Source organism: Mobula hypostoma, chromosome 10 (assembly GCF_963921235.1).
Source record: "Mobula hypostoma chromosome 10, sMobHyp1.1, whole genome shotgun sequence".
Taxonomy (NCBI): domain Eukaryota; kingdom Metazoa; phylum Chordata; class Chondrichthyes; order Myliobatiformes; family Myliobatidae; genus Mobula; species Mobula hypostoma.
In genome coordinates this window covers 27,316,086-27,337,102 of record NC_086106.1, presented here as the reverse complement: position 1 = coordinate 27,337,102, position 21,017 = coordinate 27,316,086, and the positions used below count along the sequence as shown (strand labels likewise).

At 57.0% G+C, this 21,017-nt stretch overlaps 1 protein-coding gene across 3 annotated transcripts in view; it reads left to right on the top strand.

The window, feature by feature from the left end:
- The window catches only part of ndrg2 (NDRG family member 2), a 174,014-nt gene that overhangs the window by 108,942 nt on the left and 44,055 nt on the right, over positions 1-21,017 (top strand). For all 3 annotated transcript variants that reach the window (XM_063060180.1, XM_063060178.1, XM_063060181.1), the window contains 2 exons: positions 10,992-11,069; positions 13,313-13,354. In XM_063060180.1, the coding sequence (XP_062916250.1) occupies positions 10,998-11,069; positions 13,313-13,354 (114 nt within the window). In that variant the 5' untranslated portion in view covers positions 10,992-10,997. The remainder of the gene's footprint in view (positions 1-10,991; positions 11,070-13,312; positions 13,355-21,017) is intronic.

Here is a 21,017-nt window from a genome sequence, read left to right as displayed (position 1 = left end):
CATCCTCCCTATCTCTGTAAACCCCTCCAGCCTTTACACCCTCCTTATCTCGGTAAACCCCTCCAGCCTGTACATCCTCCCTATCTCTGTAAACCCTTCCAGCCTGTACACCCTCCCTATCCCTGTAATTCCCTCCAGCCTGTACACCCTCCCTATATATGTAAACCCCTCCAGCCTGTACACCCTCCCTATCTCTGTAAACCCCTCCAGCCTGTACACCCTCCGTATCTGTGTAACGCATCCAGCCTGTATACCCTCCCTATCTTTGTAAACCCCTCTCGCCTGTACACCCTCCCTATCTCGGTAAACCCTTCCGGTCTCTGTAAACCCCTCCAGCCTATACACCCTCCCTATCTCTGTAAAGCTCTCCAGCCTGCATACTCTCCCTATCTCTGTAAACTCCTCCAGCCTGCATACCCTCCCTATCTCTGTAAACCCCTCCCTATCTCTTTAAACCCCTCCAGCCTGTACACCCTCCCTATCTCTGTAAAACCCTCCAGGCTGTACACCCTCCCTATCTCTGTAAACCCCTCCAGCCTGTGCACCCTCGCTATCCCTGTAAACACCTCCAGCCTGTACACCCTCCCTATCTCTGTAAACCCCTCCAGCCTGTGCACCCTCGCTATCCCTGTAAACACCTCCAGGCTGTACACCCTCCCGATCTCTGTACACCCCTCCAGGCTGTACACTCTCCCTTTCTCTGTAAACTCCTCCAGCCTGTACACCCTCTCTATCTCTGTAAACCCCTCCCGCCTGTAAACCCTCCCTATCTCTTTGAACCCCTCCAGCCTGTACACTCTCCCTATCTCTGTGAACCCCTCCAGCCTGTACACCCTCCCTATCTCCGTAAACCCCTCCAGCCTGTACACCCTCCCTATCTGTGTAAACCCCTCCAGCCTTTACACCCTCCTCATCTCGGTAAACCCCTCCAGCCTGTACACCCTCCCTATCTGTGTAAACCCCTCCAGCCTTTACACCCTCCTTATCTCAGTAAACCCCTCCAGCCTGTACACCCTCCCTATCTGTGTAAACCCCTCCAGCCTGTACACCCTCCCTATCCCTGTAAACACCTGCACCCTGTACACTTTCCCTATCTCTGTAACCCCTCCAGCCTGTACACCCACCGTATCCCTGTAAATGCCTCCAGTCTGTATACCGGCGCTATCTCTGTAAACCCCTCCAGCCTGTGCACCCTCGCTATCCCTGCAAACACCTCCAGGCTGTACACCCTCCCTATCTCTGTGAACCCCTCCAGCCTGTACACCCTCCCTATCTCCGTAAACCCCTCCAGCCTTTACACCCTCCCCATCTGTGTAAACCCCTCCAGCCTTTACACCCTCCTTATCTCGGTAAACCCCTCTAGCCTGTACACCCTCCCTATCTCTGTAAACCCCTCCAGCCTTTACACCCTCCTTATCTCGGTAAACCCCTCCAGCCTGTACACCCTCCCTATCTCTGTAAACCCCTCCAGCCTGTACACCCCTCCCTTACTCTGTAAACTCCTCCAGCCTATACACCCTCCCTATCTCTGTAAACCCCTCCAGCCTGTACACCCTCCGTATCTGTGTAACGCATCCAGCCTGTATACCCTCCCTATCTTTGTAAACCCCTCTAGCCTGTACACCCTCCCTATCTCTGTAAACCCCTCCGTATCTCTGGAAACCTCTCCAGCCTGTATACCCTCCCTCTCTCTGTAAACCCCTCCAGCCTGTGCGCACTCCCTATCTCTGTTAACCACACGAGCATGTACACCCTCCCTATCTCTGTGAAACCCTCCTGGCTGTACACCCTCCCTACCTCTGTAAACCCCTCCAGCCTGTACACCCTCCCTATCCCTGTAAAGACCTGCACCCTGTACACTTTCCCTATCTCTGTTAACACCTCCAGCCTGCGCACCCTCCCTATCTCGGGATACCCCTCCAGCCTGTATACCCACCTGATCTCTGTAACCCCTCCAGCCTGTACACTCTCCCTGTCCCTGTAAATGCCTCCAGTCTGTATACCCTCGCTATCTCTGTAAACCCCTCATGCTTGTACACCCCTCCCTATCTATGTAAACCCCTACAGCCTGCAAACCCTCCCTATCCCTGTAATCCCTTCCATCCTGTATACCCTCCCTATCCCTGTAACCCCCTCCAGGCTGTACACACTCTCTATCTCTGTACACCCCTCCATCCTGTACACTCTCTGTATCTCTGTAAACCACACCAGCCTGTACACCCTCCGTAACTCTGTAAACCCCTCCATCCTGTACACCCACCCTATCTCTGTAAACCCCTCCAGCCTGTACACCCTCCCTATCTCTGCAAATCCCTCCAGCCGGTAAACCCTTCCGTTCTCTGTAAACCCCTCCAGCCTATACACCCTCCCTATCTCTGTTACCCACACCAGCATGTACACCCTCCCTATCTCTGTAAACCCCTCCAGGCTGTACACCCTGCCTACCTCTGTAAACCACTCCAGCCTGTACACCCTCCCTATCCTTGTAAACACCTCCAGCCTGTACACTCTCCCTATCTCTGCAAAACCCTCCAGCCTGTACACACTCCCTATCTCTGTAAACCCCTCCAGCCTGTAAACCCTCCCTATCTCTTTGAACCCCTCCAGCCTGTACACTCTCCCTATCTCTGTGAACCCCTCCAGCCTGTACACTCTCCCTATCTCCGTAAACCCCTCCAGCCTTTACACCCTCCCTATCCTTGTAAACACCTCCAGCCTGTACACTCTCCCTATCTCTGCAAAACACTCCAGCCTGTACACACTCCCTATCTCTGTAAACCCCTCCAGCCTGTAAACCCTCCCTATCTCTTTGAACCCCTCCAGCCTGTACACTCTCCCTATCTCTGTGAACCCCTCCAGCCTGTACACTCTCCCTATCTCCGTAAACCCCTCCAGCCTTTACACCCTCCCTATCTGTGTAAACCCCTCCAGCCTTTACACCCTCCTTATCTCGGTAAACCCCTCCAGCCGGTAAACCCTTCCGGTCTCTGTAAACCCCTCCAGCCTATACACCCTCCCTATCTCTGTAAACCATTCCAGCCTGCATACCCTCCCTATCTCTGTAAACTCCTCCAGCCTGCATACCCTCCCTATCTCTGTAAACCCCTCCGTATCTCTGTAAACCCCTCCAGCCTGTACATCCTCCCTATCTCTGTAAACCCCTCCAGCCTGTGCGCCCTCCCTATCTCTGTTACCCACACCAGCATGTACACCCTCCCTATCTCTGTAAACCCCTCCAGGCTGTACACCCTCCCTAACTCTGTAAACCCCTCCAGCGTGCAAACCCTCCCCATCTCTGTAAACCCCTCCAGCCTGTATACCCTCCCTATCTCTGTAAACCCCTCCAGCCTGTATACCCTCCCTATCTCTGTAAACCCCTCCAGCCTGTACATCTTCCCTATCTCCCTAAACCACTCCAGCCTGTATACCCTCCTTATCTCTGGAAACCCCTCCAGCCTGTACACTCTCCCTTTCTCTGTAAACCCCTCCCGCCTGTACACCCTCTCTATCTCTGTAAATCCCTCCAGCCTGTAAACGCTCCCTATCTATTTGAACCCCTCCAGCCTGTACGCCCTCCCTATCTGTGTAAACCCCTCCCGCCTGTACACCCTCCCTATCTCTGTAAATCCCTCCAGCCTGTAAACGCTCCCTATCTATTTGAACCCCTCCAGCCTGTATACCGTCCCTATCTGTGTGAACCCCTCCAGCCTGTACACCCTCCCTATCCCTGTAAACACCTGCACCCTGTACACTTTCCCTATCTCTGTTAACACCTCCAGCCTGCGCACCCTCCCTATCTCGGGATACCCCTCCAGCCTGTATACCCACCTGATCTCTGTAACCCCTCCAGCCTGTACACTCTCCCTGTCCCTGTAAATGCCTCCAGTCTGTATACCCTCGCTATCTTTGTAAACCCCTCATGCTTGTACACCCCTCCCTATCTATGTAAACCCCTACAGCCTGCAAACCCTCCCTATCCCTGTAATCCCTTCCAGCCTGTATACCCTCCCTATCCCTGTAATCCCCTCCAGACTGTACACCCTCCTTATATCTGCAAACCCCTCCAGCCTCTACAGCCTCCCTATCTCTGTAAACTACTCCAGCATGCGTACCCTCCCTATCCCTGTAACCCCCTCCAGGCTGTACACACTCTCTATCTCTGTACACCCCTCCAATCTGTACATTCTCTGTATCTCTGTAAACCACACCAGCCTGTGCACCCTTCCTATCTCTGTAAACTCATCCAGCCTGTGTACCCTCCCTATCTCTGTAAACCCCTCCAGCCTGTAGACCCTCTGTATCTGTGTAACGCATCCAGCCTGTATACCCTCCCTATCTTTGTAAACCCCTCTAGCCTGTACACCCTCCCTATCTCTGTAAACCCCTCAAGCCTGTACACCCTCCGTAACTCTGTAAACCCCTCCAGCCTGTACACCCACCCTATCTCTGTAAACCCCTCCAGCCTGTACACCCTCCCTATCTCTGCAAATCCCTCCAGCCGGTAAACCCTTCCGGTCTCTGTAAACCCCTCCAGCCTATACACCCTCCCTATCTCTGTAAACCCCTCCAGCCTGCATACCCTCCCTATCTCTGTAAACTCCTCCAGCCTGCATACCCTCCCTATCTCTGTAAACCCCTCCGTATCTCTGTAAACCCCTCCAGCCTGTACACCCTCCCTATCTCTGTAAACCCCTCCAGCCTGTGCGCCCTCCCTATCTCTGTTACCCACACCAGCATGTACACCCTCCCTATCTCTGTAAACCCCTCCAGGCTGTACACCCTCCCTACCTCTGTAAACCACTCCAGCCTGTACACCCTCCCTATCCTTGTAAACACCTCCAGCCTGTACACTCTCCCTATCTCTGCAAAACCCTCCAGCCTGTACACACTCCCTATCTCTGTAAACCCCTCCAGCCTGTAAACCCTCCCTATCTCTTTGAACCCCTCCAGCCTGTACACTCTCCCTATATCTGTGAACCCCTCCAGCTTGTACACCCTCCCTATCTCCGTAAACCCCTCCAGCCTTTACACCCTCCCTATCTGTGTAAACCCCTCCAGCCTTTACACCCTCCTTATCTCGGTAAACCCCTCCAGCCTGTACATCCTCCCTATCTCTGTAAACCCCTCCAGCCTGTATACCGTCCTTATCTCTGTAAACCCCTCCAGCCTGTGCACCCGCCCTATCTCTTAAACCCCTCCAGCTTGTACACCCTCCCTATCTGTGTAAACCCCTCCAGCCTGTACAGCCTGTGTATCTCTTTAACCCCTCCAGCGTGCAAACCCTCCCCATCTCTGTAAACCCCTCCAGCCTGTATACCCTCCCTATCTCTGTAAACCCCTCCAGCCTGTACATCTTCCCTATCTCCCTAAACCACTCCAGCCTGTATACCCTCCTTATCTCTGGAAACCCCTCCAGCCTGTATACCCTCCCTATCTCTGTAACCCCTCCAGCCTGTACACCCTCCGTATCCCTGTAAATGCCTCCAGGCTGTACACCCTCCCTATCTCTGTAAACCCCTCCAGCCTGTGCACCCTCGCTATCCCTGTAAACACCTCCAGGCTGTACACCCTCCCTATCTCTGTACACCCCTCCAGCCTGTACACTCTCCCTTTCTCTGTCAACCCCTCCCGCCTGTACACCCTCTCTATCTCTGTAAATCCCTCCAGCCTGTAAACGCTCCCTATCTATTTGAACCCCTCCAGCCTGTACGCCCTCCCTATCTGTGTAAACCCCTCCCGCCTGTACACCCTCCCTATCTCTGTAATTCCCTCCAGCCTGTAAACGCTCCCTATCTATTTGAACCCCTCCAGCCTGTACACCGTCCCTATCTCTGTGAACCCCTCCAGCCTGTACACCCTCCCTATCTCTGTAAACCCCTGCAGCCTGTACACCCTCCGTATCAGTGTAACGCATCCAGCCTGTATACCCTCCCTATCTTTGTAAACCCCTCTAGCCTGTACACCCTCCCTATCTCTGTAAACCCCTCCGTATCTCTGTAAACCTCTCCAGCCTGTACACCCTCCCTATCCCTGTAAACAGCTGCACCCTGTACACTCTCCCTATCTCTGTTAACACCTCCAGCCTGCGCACCCTCCCTATCTCGGGATACCCCTCCAGCCTGTATACCCACCCGATCTCTGTAACCCCTCCAGCCGGTACACTCTCCCTGTCCCTGTAAATGCCTCCAGTCTGTATACCCTCGCTATCTCTGTAAACCCCTCATGCTTGTACACCCCTCCCTATCTCTGTAAACCCCTCCAGCCTGTATACCCTCCCTATCTCTGTAACCCCTCCAGCCTGTACACCCACCCTATCTCTGTAAACCCCTCCAGCCTGTACACCCCTCCCTATCTATGTAAACCCCTACAGCCTGCAAACCCTCCCTATCTCTTTAAACCCCTCCAGCTTGTACACCCTCCCTATCCCTGTAATGCCCTCCAGCCTGTACACCTTCCGTATATCTGTAAACCCCTCCAGCGTATACGTACTCCCTATCTTTGTAAACCCCTCCAGTCTGTACACCCTCCATATCTCTGTAAACCCCTCCAGCCTGTACACCCTCCCAATCCCTGTAAACCCCTCCAGCCTGTATACCCTCCCTATCTATGTAAACCCCTACAGCCTGCAAACCCTCCCTATCTCTGTAAACCCCTCCAGCCTGTACACCCTTCCAATCTCTGTAAACCCCTCCAGCCTGTACACCCTCCCTATCTTTGTAACTGTCTCCAGCCTGCAAACTATCCCTATCTCTGTAAACCCCTCCAGCCTGTACACCCTCCCTATCTCTGTAAACCCCTCCAGATTGTGCACCCCTCCCCAGCTCTGTAAACCCCTCCAGTCTGTGCACCCTCGCTATCCCTGTAAACACCTCCAGTCTGTACACCCTCCTTATCTCTGTAAACCCCTCCAGCCTGTACACCCTCCCTATCTCTTTAAACCTCTCCAGCCTGTACACCCTCCCCTCTCTGTAAACCCCTCCAGGCTGTACATCCCTGTAACCCCCGCCATCCCCCACATACGTCCGTATCTCTGCAGCTCCTATAGCCTCTCAAGATCTCCTCCTGCCTTACCTCATTTCTGTGCCTCTGTTTCTCATTGCTTGCCCACCCCTCTCCCTGCCCTCAGCACTTTCCCCTACCCCCACTTTCGCTAACTCTGCCTCACCCTGTCCTACCCTCCCTGCCGCACTAAAGTGTCTCTGTGATACCCGTCAACCAGGTCAATTTACGAGTCTTTCTGTTAAGCATCTCCTTACCCTGCCTTGTAGAAGCACCAAAATGGAGACAGGCCCTTCTGCCCATCGCATCTGTGCTCATTGACTTCACCCACTGCCTGCTTTCTGCTCGTGATGCTGTGCTGACCTCTTAACCTGCATTAAGGTCACACTAACCTTTCTGTCTGACGTAACCCAACATCGAGGTGCCGAACAGTTTCTAAAATGTTCCTAATGTATCTGCCTCAACCATCAACCTTGGCAGGGCATCGCATGCACGCACTGCTCTCTCCGATATCACTCCTATCCATTCCTCCAAACACCCGAAGGTGAAAAGTCTCTGACCGTCCCCTTGATCTGGGCCTCATCATATTGTGCACCTGAAGCAAGTCACCTCTCATCCTCCTTCGCCCCTAATGCATAATGCAGTATGTTCCTGTACCAGAACTGGCACCCGGCATCTAACTGTTAAGTGGGAAGAGGGTTAACCACTCCCACATGTTCAGGCAGACTTCTGTACGGCTGTAGGAAGGGAAAGGTGGGAGGGAAAAGGTTAACTCCCCTCCCACAGGCTCAGGCGGTCTTGTGACCCACTGTAGAAATCGAGAGGCGGGAGGGAGAGGGTTAACTCAGCTCCCACGGGCTCAGGCGGTCTTGTGACCCACTGTAGAAATCGAGAGGCGGGAGGGAGAGGGTTAACTCCGCTCCCACAGGATCAGGTGGTCTTGTGACCCACTGTAGAAATCGAGAGGCGGGAGGGAGAGGGTTAACTCCGCTCCCACAGTCTTGTTCATTACTGTAGGTGAGGAGAGGCGGGAGGTACAGGGTTAACTCCCCTCCTACTGGGTCAGGCTGTCCTCTGTTCAATTGCAAGTGGGGAGAGGTGGGAAGGAGATTGTTAACTGCCATTGCAGGGGGACAAGTTGCAGGTGGGGAGAGATGGGAAGGAGAGAGTTAACTCCTGATGGTTGATCTGACTGCACGTCCTGTATCCTTCCTCTCTATCCTCCCTCAGGAAGAGAAGCAGCCAATCAGAGCCTCTGATTATATCGGCACAGAGAGAGAGAGAGAGATGTTCCAACGCCACCTTTAAAAACACGACATTGCATTATAAATATAAAAGAAATCTCTTTGCAACAGACCAGTCACTCACCAGGGAGAAAAAGCGAGATGTCTCCAGCACCATGCAAAACAGAGGGGGAGTCACAGGGACACCGGTCAGTGTACAGATATCCCCCCGGGGGAGAGGGACTGAGGGACACCGGTCAGTGTACAGATATCCCCCTGAGGTAGAGGGACTGAGGGACACCGGTCAGTGTACAGATATCCCCCTGAGGGAGAGGACCTGAGGGACACCGGTCAGTGTACAGACATCCCCTTCAGGGAGAGGGACTGAGCGACACCGGTCAGCGTACAGATATCCCCCCCGGGGGAGAGGGACTGAGGGACACTGGTCAGTGTACAGATATCCCCCCGGGGAGAGGGACTGAGGGACACCGGTCAGTGTACAGATATCCCCCCGAGGGAGAGGGACTGAGGGACACCGGTCAGTGTACAGATATCCCCCTCAGGGACACCGGTCAGTGTACAGATATCTCCCTGAGGGAGAGGGTCTGAGGGACACCGGTCAGTGTACAGATATCCCCCTGAGGGAGAGGGTCTGAGGGACACCGGTCAGTGTACAGATATCCCCCCGGGGGAGAGTGACTGAGGGATACCGGTCAGTGTACAGATATCCCCCTGAGGTAGAGGGACTGAGGGCCACCGGTCAGTGTACAGATATCCCCCCGGGGGAGAGGGACTGAGGGACACCGGTCAGTGTACAGATATCCCCCTGAGGGAGAGGGACTGAGGGACACCGGTCAGTGTACAGATATCCCCCCGGGGGAGAGGGACTGAGGGACACCGGTCAGTGTACAGATATCCCCCTGAGGGAGAGGGACTGAGGGACACCGATCAGTGTACAGATATCCCCCTGAGGGAGATGGACTGAGGGACACCGGTCAGTGTACAAATATCCCCCTGAGGGACACTGGTCAGTGTACAGATATCCCCCCTGGGGGAGAGAGACTGAGGGACACCGGTCAGTGTACAGATATCCCCCCGAGGGAGAGGGACTGAGGGACACCGGTCAGTGTACAGATATCCCCCTCAGGGAGAGGGACTGAGGGACACCGGTCAGTGTACAAATATCCCCCTGAGGACACCGGTCAGTGTGCAGATATCCCCCTGAGGGAGAGGGACTGAGGGACACCGGTCAGTGTACAGATATCCCCCCTGGGGGAGAGAGACTGAGGGACACCGGTCAGTGTGCAGATATCCCCCCGGGGGAGAGGGACTGAGGGACACCGGTCAGTGTACAGATATCCCCCTGAGAGAGAGGGACTGAGGGACACCGGTCAGTGTACAGATATCCCCCTGAGGGAGAGGGACTGAGGGACACCGGTCAGTGTACAGATATCCCCCTGAGGGAGAGGGACTGAGGGACACCGGTCAGTGTACAGATATCCCCCTTGAGGGAGAGGGACTGAGGGACACCGGTCAGTGTACAGATATCCCCCCTGGGGGAGAGGGACTGAGGGACACCGGTCAGTGTGCAGATATCCCCCTCAGGGACACCGGTCAGTGTACAGATATCCCCCCTGTGGGAGAGGGACTGAGGGACACCGGTCAGTGTACAGATATCCCCCTCAGGGACACCGGTCAGTGTACAGATATCCCCCCAGGGGAGAGGGACTGAGGGACACCGGTTAGTGTAGAGATATCCCCCCTGGGGGAGAGGGAGTGAGGGACACCGGTCATTGTACAGATATCCCCCTGGGGGAGAGAGACTGAGAGACACCGGTCAGTGTACAGATATCCCCCCCGAGGGAGAGGGACTGAGGGACACCGGTCAGTGTACAGATATCCCCCCTGGGGGAGAGGGACTGAGGGACACTGGTCACTGTATAGATATCCCCCTGGGGGAGAGGGACTGAGGGACACCGGTCAGTGTACAGATATCCCCCCGGAGGAGAGGGACTGAGGGACACCGGTCAGTGTACAGATATCCCCCTGAGAGAGAGGGACTGAGGGACACCGGTCACTGTATAGATATCACTCTGGGGGAGAGAGACTGAGAGACACCGGTCAGTGTACAGATATCCCCCCTGGGGGAGAGAGACTGAGGGACACCGGTCAGTGTACAGATATCCCCTGAGGGAGAGGGACAGAGGGACACTGGTCAGTGTACAGATATCCCTGTCCAGTGGTGTTTTGATGGTCAGATTTCCCCACAGTGGAGTTCCTAAGTTGGTACGGCGAGTTCTGGGTGTTGACTGTTGCCTGTATTAAGATTGCTATTTAAAGCTGGATACGTGACCTCATTTGTCAACTGTCTCAAGAGCAGTGAATGTCAGAGAGTTTGTTTAATCCTCGACCTCCCTCTCTGAGTCCTGCACTGTACAGCTGACCCCAGTCCCCTCCACCAGCCAGTGAATGTTGATGCATGGCATACTTATCGCACGACAGTAAACAAAAGCAGCGCCCAGAGTAGAGAAACTTCCGATGCCTTCAATCCCAGTGTTGGTCAGTTCCATTCTGACTGAACCCAACCCTTCACATTCCCAACCATTTTAAACAATCCCAACCTTCGACCCCACCCAATCCCATTCACTCCCACCGTCCACAATCCCAGTGGACCCCACCATTTCCCACCTACACTTATAGAATGACTAATTTCGCTTTATTTCACTCTTATGTTTTACCCCCATTACTTTCCCCACTTTTCTTTTGCAGGTTGCTATGGCGACAGAACTGCAGGGGATACAGGTCACCGAGGCAAAGCCTCTTCTGCCAGGCCGGGATGCAGCCCAGGTGAGGGGGGCTCTCCGTAGAATGCCCTGGAAGGGTGGAGGGGCAAGTTTGGGGGGAAGAGTCCTCTGGGGGATGGGGAAAGGAATCTCCCTCAAAGCTGAACGGCCGACCCCTTATTCTGAAACGGTAAACAGCTCCGGATAACACCAATCAGGGGGAAAACCCTGTTCCCCTACCCTGACAATCTCCTGGAGGGTTTTCAGTGATACTTCCTCTCATTCTCCCGAGCCCCAGAGAATACAAGGTCCAGCCGGCCTAATCTTGGGGAGGCACTGCAGTGTGGCGGTTAGCACAACGCTTTTCAGGAGAGGCGGTCTGGGTTCAAATCCCACCACTGCCTGTAGGGTGTTTACATGTTCTCCCCGTGACTGTGTGTGCCCTGGTTTCCTCCCACACTCCAAAGATATGTAAATTGGTCATTGTAAATTGTTCGGTGATTAGGCTAGGGCTAAAACGGGGGATTGCTGGGTGGCATGGCTTGAAGGACCTATTCTGTGCAGTATATCATTAAAATAAAAATCTTCCCCTTATGGGGCAATTCCAACCCCCTTCCCAGGAACCGATCAGGTAAACCTTCACCGTACTCTCTCTGTCAGATGTCTCCCCTTCCAGGAGACCAGACCTCTACGCACTATCTCACTGGGATCCTGCCTCTGGGGCAGGACCACTCTCCTGTTGTCCAGTCGTCCTCTTGCGATGACGACCACCATCCTCTGAGAGAGAGATCAGACCCTCCAGGGGCAGCGCATGGAGGCACTGGCCCTGGAGCGTTGACAGCTGGAGTCATGACCCGAGCCCTGGGATGGCAGCCCAAATCCGGGCTTTTCCATCCGGGAAGTGCGGAGTGGGAAACTGAGGCATTGGGGTGTTACAGGGTGCCTGACTGTTCAGGCCACGGGGGGCTGTCATCCTCGCTGGGGTGACACACTGCCCCCCAACCTGACAAGAAGGAGTGAGGGAGGTGGGATGGAGGGGAGAGAGAAGGAGATGGGGGGAAGATAAGAAAGGAGAAGAGAGGGAGATGGAAGAGGGGAACAGAGAGGTTGGAGGGGAGAGAGAGATTTTTGTATAGTAGGGGAATTAAGAGTGATGGGGAAAGGTAGAGATGAGTCCATGATCTTATTGAATGGTGGAGCAGGATCGATGGGCCGGATGGCCGACTCCTGCTTCTACTTCTTATGAAAGAGAGAGGGAGAGTTGAGGGGGAGAAGAGGGATGTAAGGGGGAAGAAGGAGGTGGAGGGGCTGATGAGGAAGGGAAATGAGAATAGGTGTTGGGACAGGGAGGGGAGGGAGGAGAGTGTTGTTTAGGGTTGTGGAGGGAGAGGGAAGAGGGGAGAGTGTTGTTTAGGGTTGTGGAGGGAGAGGGACAGGGAGGGAAGAAGGGGAGGGTGTTGTACAGGTTGTGAAGTTGGAGGGAAGAGGGTAGAATGTTGTTTAAGGTTGTGGAGGGAGAGGGAAGAGGGGACCGTGTTGTTTAGGGTTGTGGAGGGAAAGGGAAGAGGGGAAAGTGTTGTATTGGGTTGTGGAGGGAGAGGGAAGAGGGGAGAGTGTTGTTTAGGGTTGTGGAGGGAGAGGGAAGAAAGGGAGGGTGTTGTGTAGGGTTGTGAAGTTGGAGGGAAGAGGGTAGAATGTTGTTTAAGGTTGTGGAGGGAGAGGGAAGAGGGGAGAGTGTTGTTTCGGGTTGTGGAGGGAGAGGGAAGACGAGGAGAGTGTTGTATTGAGATGTGGAGGGAGAGGTGGATGGGGAGGGAAGAGGGGAGAGTGTTGTATTGGGTTGTGGAGGGAGAGGGAAGATGGGGAGAGTGTATCGGGTTGTGGAAGGAGAGGGAAGAGGGGAGAGTGTTGTATTGGGTTGTGGAGGGAGAGGGAAGAGGGGGAGAGTGTATCGGGTTGTGGAAGGAGATCGACAGTGTGGGAAGATGGGGGGAGTGTTGTTTAGGGTTGTGGAGGGAGAGGGAAGAGGGGAGAGTGTTGTATTGGGTTGTGGCGGGAGAGGGAAGAGGGGAGAGTGTTGTATTGGGTTGTGGAGGGAGAGGGAAGAGGGGAGAGTGTTGTATTGGGTTGTGGAGGGAGAGGGAGGGGGGGAGAGTGTATCGGGTTGTGGAAGGAGATCGACAGTGTGGGAAGATGGGGGGAGTGTTGTTTTGGGGTGTGGGGAGAGAGGAGGTGAGAGTGGGAAGAGGAGGAGTGGTTTGTGCCGAGTTAGTGCCCCCTATCTAATCCTCTCCCCTCTCTCTGCAGGAAGCTGCCATCGCTGCTGCTATCCTGCTGGATCAAGGGCAGGTCAGTCCATCTCCCCAGAGCCTCAGCTCCATCCCCTCCCCCTGCGCTGATGTTACACTGAGTCTCTGGCCAGGGGAGGGGTTTCACTGAGTGGGGAGAGTGTCCCTGGATGTTAGGGATCCAGTGGACGGGAAGAGTGTCGAGTGAGCAGTGTTGTGAAGGGGTTAAGTCGTTTCCCAGGAGATGACTATGTCCCCAACTGCATGCTGACTGGAATTTGTGTGTGTGTGTGTGTGTGTGTATGAGCCTCGCTTGGCATCAGGTCCCTGTCAGATGCCACAGACCCTCTGCTAGGGCCCCTTTTATTCCTGTCGGATTCTAGGTTCGGCTCCTTCCCTCTGCTAGGATACGGAATTCCTTGCCCAGGGTCCCGGCGGTGTGCGTGTTTAATCAGGCTGTAATCTGCGCAGCTTTAACTAATAATCCAGTCACAGCTGCCTGCGTGAGAGGTCACCATGACTTTGTGCCTGTGTCGTGTTCTGTTTCCCCACCTCCCCTCCCCCTCATCCCGCCCTACCCCACCCTCCCCTCTGCGGAGCGCTGCAATCCTGCTGCGGATGCTGTTCCCTCGAGGTTCGAGGTTCATTCAGGGGCACCAACCCCCCCTCCCCCCACCTGGTCTGGCCGTGGCTGGGGAGGGGGTTAACCCCATCCAGGCCAGTGGACCGAATTGTGGTAGGGAAGAGGGAATGAAGAAGCACTGCTGTGGCTCAGGGTAGGGAGGATTGAGGGTCGGTGTGGAGGGAGGGGAATATGGACCCTTCCCCACTCTCACTCCCTTGGCCTCCCTCTTCTCTCCACCTGCCTCGCTCTTGCCTCCCCCACCATTCTCTCTCTCCCCTCCCCTTTGTGACCACAAACACCACCGCTGTCTTCTCCCTCTCCTGGCCCTCTCCACGCCTCATCCCTCCTCCTCCCATCTCTTCCTACTGCTCCCCTTCCACTTCCCCAGTACCTCCCCCACCTCGCGAGATCCCCAGCTCCGCACCCCATTTTCCCAGACCACCATCTGCCTTCTGCAGCCCTCACAAACCCCCGTGACACCCGTGGCCTCTCCATCCCTCTCCCTCCCTCCATCCCTCTCCCTCACTCCATCCCTCTCCCTCACTCCATCCATCTCCCTCCCTCAATCCCTCTCTCTCCCTCACTCAATCCCTCCCCCTCACCATCCCCCTCCCTCTCTCCATCCCTCCCCCTCACTCCATCCCTCTCCGTCTCTCCATCCCTCTCCCTCCCTCCCTCCCTCCCTCCCCCTCACTCCATCCCTCTCCCTCCCTCCCTCCCTCCCTCCCCCTCACTCCATCCCTCTCCCTCACTCCATCCCCCTCCCTCTCTCCATCCCTACCCCTCACTCCATCCCTCCCCCTCACTTCATCCCCCTCCCTCACTCCATCCCTACCCCTCACTCCATCCCTCTCCCTCACTTCATCCCTCCCCCTCACTTCATCCCCCTCCCTCTCTCCATCCCTACCCCTCACTCCATCCCTCTCCCTCCCTCCATCCCTCTCTCTCCCTCCATCCCTCTCCATCACTCCATCCCTCCCCCTCACTCCATCCCTCTCCCTCTCTCTTTCCCTCTCCCTCTCTCCATCCCTCTCCCTCACTCCAACCCTCTCCCTCACTATATCCCTCTCCCTCACTCTATCCATCTCCCTATCTCCATCCCTCCCCCTCACTCCATCCCTCTCCCTCACTCCATCCCTCTCCCTCACTCCATCCCTCTCCCTCTCCCTCACTCCATCCCTCTCCCTCACTCCATCGCTCTCCCTCACTCCATCCCTCTCCCTCACTCCATCCCTCTCCCTCTCTCCATCCCCCTCACTCCATCCCTCTCCCTCTCTCTATCCCTCTCCCTCTCTCCATCCCTCTCCGTCACTCCATTCCTCTTCCTCACTCCATCCCTCTCCCTCACTCCATCCCTCTCCCTCACTCCATTCCTCTCCCTCTCTCCATCCCTCTCCGTCACTCCATCCATCTCCCTCACACCATCCCTCTCCCTCTCTCCATCCCTCTCCCTCTCTCCATCCCCCTCCCTCACTCCATCCCTCTCCCTCACTCCATCCCTCCCCCTCACTCCATCCCTCTCCCTCTCTCCATCCCTCTCCCTCACTCCATCCCTCTCCCTCACTCCATCCCTCTCCCTCTCTCCATCCCCCTCCCTCACTCCATCCCTCTCCCTCACTCCATCCCTCTCCCTCACTCCATCCCCCTCCCTCTCTCCATCCCCCTTCCTCACTCCATCCCCCTCCCTCACTCCATCCCTCCCCCTCACTCCATCCCTCTCCCTCTCTCCATCCCTCTCCCTCACTCCATCCCTCTCCCTCACTCCAACCCTCTCCCTCTCTCCATCCCCCTCCCTCACTCCATCCCTCTCCCTCTCTGCATCCCTCTCCCTCCCTCCATCCCTCACTCTCCCTCCATCCCTCTCTGTCACTCCATCCCTCCTCCTCACTCCATCCCTCTCTCTCCATCCCTCTGCCTCACTCCATCCCTCTTCCTCACTCCATCCCTCTCCCTCACTCCATCCCTCTCCCTCACTCCAATCCTCTCCCTCAGTCCATCCCTCTCCCTCACTCCATCCCCCTCACTCCATCCCTCTCCCTCACTCCATCCCTCCCCTTCACTCCATCCCTCTCCCTCACTCCATCCTTCTCCCTCACTCCATCCTTCTCCCTCACTCCAATCTCTCCCTCACTCCATCCCTCTCCCTCTGTCCATCCCTCCTCCTCACTCCATCCCTCTCTCTCCATCCCTCTTCCTCACTCCATCCCTCTTCCTCACTCCATCCCTCTCCCTCACTCCATCCCTCTCCCTCACTCCATCCCTCTCCCTCACTCCAATCCTCTCCCTCACTCCATCCCTCTCCCTCACTCCATCCCCCTCACTCCATCCCCCTCACTCCATCCCTCTCCCTCACTCCATCCCTCCCCTTCACTCCATCCCTCTCCCTCTCTCCATCCCTCTCCCTCACTCCATCCCCCTCACTCCATCCCTCTCCCTCACTCCATCCCTCTCCATCACTCCATCCCCATCCCCCTCCCTCTCTCCATACCACCCCCTCACTCCACCCCCTCCCTCACTCCATCCCTCTCCCTCACTCCATCCCTCTCCCTCCCTCCATCCCTCCCCCTCACTCCATCCCTCTCTCTCCCTCCATCCCTCTCCGTCACTCCATCTCTCTCCCTCCCTCCATCCCTCTCCTTCACTCCATCCCTCTCCCTCTCTCCATCCGTCTCCCTCTCTCCATCCCTTTTCCCTCACTCCATCCCTCTCCCTCTGTCCATCCCTTTTCCCTCACTCCATCCCTCTCCCTCACTACATCCCTCTCACTCTCTCTTTCCCTTTCCCTCCCTCCATCCCTCTCCCTCACTCCATCCCTCTCCCTCACTCCATCCTTCTCCCTCCCTCCATCCCTCTCCTTCACTCCATCCCTCTCCCTCACTCCATCCGTCTCCCTCTCTCCATCCCTTTTCCCTCACTCCATCCCTCTCCCTCTGTCCATCCCTTTTCCCTCACTCCATCCCTTTCCCTCCCTCCATCCCTCTCCCTCACTCCATCCCTCTCCCTCACTCCATCCCTCTCCCTCCCTCCATCCCTCTCCCTCACTCCATCCCTCTCCCTCACTCAATCCCTCCCCCTCACTCCATCCCTCTCCCTCACTCCACCCCCCTCCTTCTCTCCATCCCTCTCCCTCACTGCATCCCTCTCCCTCTTTCCATCCCTCTCCCTCTCTACATCCCCCTCCCTCTGTCCATCCCTCTCTCTCCCTCCATCCCTCTCCCTCACTACATCCCTCTCCCTCCCTCCATCCCTCTCACTCTCTCTTTCCCTTTCCCTCCCTCCATCCCTCTCCCTCACTCCATCCCTCTCCCTCACTCAATCCCTCCCCCTCACTCCATCCCTCTCCCTCACTCCACCCCCCTCCTTCTCTCCATCCCTCTCCCTCACTGCATCCCTCTCCCTCTTTCCATCCCTCTCCCTCTCTACATCCCCCTCCCTCTGTCCATCCCTCTCTCTCCCTCCATCCCTCTCCCTCACTACATCCCTCTCCCTCCCTCCATCCCTCTCACTCTCTCTTTCCCTTTCCCTCCCTCCATCCCTCTCCCTCACTCCATCCCTCTCCCTCACTCAATCCCTCCCCCTCACTCCATCCCTCTCCCTCACTCCATCCCTCTCCCTCACTCCATCCCCCTCCTTCTCTCCATCCCCTCCCTCACTACATCCCTCTCCCTCTTTCCATCCCTCTCCCTCTCTACATCCCCCTCCCTCACTCCATCCCTCTCTCCCACTCCATCCCTCTCCCTCTCTCAATCTCTCTCCCTCACTCCATCCCTCTCCCTCACTCCGTCCCTCTCCATCACTTCATCCCTCTCCCTCTCTCAATCCCTCTCCCTCACTCCATCCCTCTCCCTCCCTCCATCCCTCTCCCTCACTCCATCCCTCTCTCCCTCCATCCCTCTCCCTCCCTCCATCCCTCTCCCTCTTTCCATCCCTCTCCCTCTTTCCATCCCTCTCCCTCACTCCATCCCTCTCCTTCACTCTATCCCCCCTCCCTCCATCCCTCTCTCACCTGCTCCTTCTCACCCCAACACTCCCCTTCTCTCTCTGTACCTCTACTTCTCTCCACATCCCTCTCCCGCACCCACCTCCACCATTCTCCTCCACGCCTACCTCCCCTCCCTTACTCCTTCCCCCCTCTGTCCTAATGCTCCCTCTCTCCCCCCAAATCTCCCATCTCTCCCTCTCCCCCATTCTATCAACCCCCTGCTCCATTGCTCCTCGCCCTCTCTCTCCCCAGACCTCCCATCTCTCCCTCAAACCCCCTCCTTCACCCCTCCCTATCTCTCCCTTACCCCTCCTTCTCTCCCCCTACACCTCTCATCTCACCTTCACCCCACACTATCAGCCCCTCCTCCCTTCTCCCCTCCCTCCCCAGGTTTCCCTCTCTCTCAGACCCCCTCCCTCTCTCCTGCCGCACCTCCCATCTCACCTTCACCTCCTTTATCACACCCCTTCCTCCCCACCCCACAACTTCTCCCCATCTCTCACTCACCCCTCTTACCCCTCCAGATCTCCCCCCCAACTCATACCTCCCACCTCCATGACCTGTCCTCCTTCCTGACCCACCACTCTTCCTTTCCATCCCCAACCCTCCCCTCACTCCTCCAAATATCTACCCCTCATCTCCCCCTCACCCCATTATCTCTCCTCCTACCTGTCATTCTGCTCCCACTCACTCCCCATCACTCCTCCCCCTCCAGCCTCCCCTCACTCTCCTCCCCTCGCCCTCATTCCATCTCTCCCTCAACCCTCCCCCTCTCTCACACCTCCTATCTCTTCCTCCTCCCTTCAATGCCTCTCTCCCATACTCCTCCCACTCTCCTCCCCACACCTCCCCTTTACCCCACACCCATGCTCCTCTCTCCCCACCTCTCCCCTCTCCCCATCTCCCCCCTCCCCTCCTCTCCCCTCTCCCCCTCCCCCTCTCCCCCCTCCCCCTCCCCCCTGTCCCCTCTCTCCCCTTCTCTCCCCTCTGTCCCCTCTCTCCCCTTCTCTCCCCCTCCCCTCTCCCCTCTCCCCCTCTCCCCTACCCCCTCTCCCCTCCCCCCACCTCTCCCCTTCTCTCCTCTCTCCCTTCACCCCTCCCCCCATTCCCCTCCCCCTCTCCCCTCTCTCCCATTCTCTCCTCTCTCCCCTTCTCTCCCCATCTCTCCCCTTTCTCCTCTCCCCCCTCACCCCTCCCCCTCTCCCCCCTCCCCCTCTCCCCTCCCCTCTCCCCTCTCTCCCCTTCTCTCCTCTCTCCCCACCTCTCCCCTCTCTCCTCTCCCCCTCTCCCCTCCCCCTCTCCCCTCCCCCTCACCCCTCCCCCTCTCCCCCTCCCCCTCTCCCCTCCCGCTCTCACCCCTCTCCCCTCTCCCCTTTCTCCCCTTCTCTCCTCTCTCCCCTCTCTCTCCTCTCCCCCTCTCCCCCTCCCCCCTCTCCCCTCCCCCTCTCCCTTCCCCCCTCCCCTCTCTCCCCTTCTCTCCCCTTCTCTCCCCACCTCTCCCCTTCTCTCCTCTCCCCCTCGCCCCTCCCCCTCTCCCCTCTCCCCTCTCTCCCCTTCTCTCTCCTTCTCTCCCCACCTCTCCCCTTCTCTCCTCTCCCCCTCGCCCCTCCCCCTCTCCCCTCTCCCCTCTCCCCTCTCTCCCCTTCTCTCCTCTCTCCCCTTCTCTCCCCATCTCTCCCCTTCTCTCCTCTCCCCCTCGCCCCTCTCCCCTCTCCCCTCTCCCCCCTTCTCTCCCCTTCTCTCCTCTCCCCCTCGCCCCTCCCCCTCTCCCCTCTCCCCTCTCCCCTCTCTCCCCTTCTCTCCCCATCTCTCCCCTTCTCTCCTCTCCCCCTCGCCCCTCCCCTCTCCCCTCTCCCCTCTCTCCCCTTCTCTCCTCTCTCCCCTTCTCTCCCCATCTCTCCCCTTCTCTCCTCTCCCCCTCGCCCCTCCCCCTCTCCCCTCTCCCCTCTCTCCCCTTCTCTCCTCTCTCCCCTTCTCTCCCCATCTCTCCCCTCTCTCCTCTCCCCCTCACCCCTCCCCCTCTCCCCCTCCCCCTCTCCCCTCCCCCTCTCCCCTCCCCCTCTCCCCTCCCCCTCTCCCCTCCTCTCCCCTCTCCCCTCTCTCCCCTTCTCTCCTCTCTCCCCTTTTCCCCCCACCTCTCCCCTTCTCTCCTCTCTCCCCCTCTCTCCCAGTCCCCCCGTCTCCCAGTCCCTCCCTCTCTTCCCCTGTGGAATGGAGTCATGCACAAGCCTCATACTGGGGAAGGGGTGGTGGTATTCCCACTGCCGGGTGGGTCTCCTGGGACCTTCACTGATATTATCTCCCATCTGAGATGGGGGCGGGGGCCTTGGCAGATTGGGTGTGGGGGTGTGTTTCCTCCTGGGGGAGAACCCAGACCCAGGGGTCACCATGTTAAAGTGTGGAGGGTGGAGGAGGGAGAGGGAGGGAAAGAGGAGAGAGAGGGGAGGTGAGAGAAGGAGGGGACGGAGAAGAGGAGGGGAGAGGTGGGTAGGAGGGAGAAATAGGGGAAGGGGAGGGGGGAGGAGAGAGAGGAGGGGAGGGTGAAGAGGTGGGAAGAGAGGGGGAGGAGGGAGAGGGAAAAGGAGAGAGAAATAGGGAAGGGGAGAGAGGGGGAGGAGAGAGGAAGGGAGAGAGAGAGAAGGAAGGAGGAGAGAGGGAGAAGAGGAGGGGAGAGAGGGGGATGAGGGAGTGGGAGAAGAGGGAGAGAGGTGGAGAGGGTGAAGAGGTGGGGAGAGAGGGGGAAGGAGAGGGGAAAGGAAAGTGTTAGGGAGAAAGGGATTGCAGGTAGAGAGGGAAGGGGAGATGAAGGAGAGAGGAAGGGTAAACATAGAAAATAGGTGCAGGAGTAGGCCATTCGGCCCTTCGAGCCTGCACCGCCATTTATTATGATCATGGCTGATCATCCAACTCAGAACCCCGCACCAGCCTTCCCTCCATACCCCCCGATCCCTTTAGCCACAGGGCCATATCTAACTCCGTCTTAAATATAGCCAAAGAACTGGCCTCAGCTGTTTCCTGTGGCAGAGAATTCCACAGATTCACCACTCTCTGTGTGAAGAAGTTTTTCCTAATCTCAGTCCTAAAAGGCTTCGCCTTTATCCTCAAACCGTGACCCCT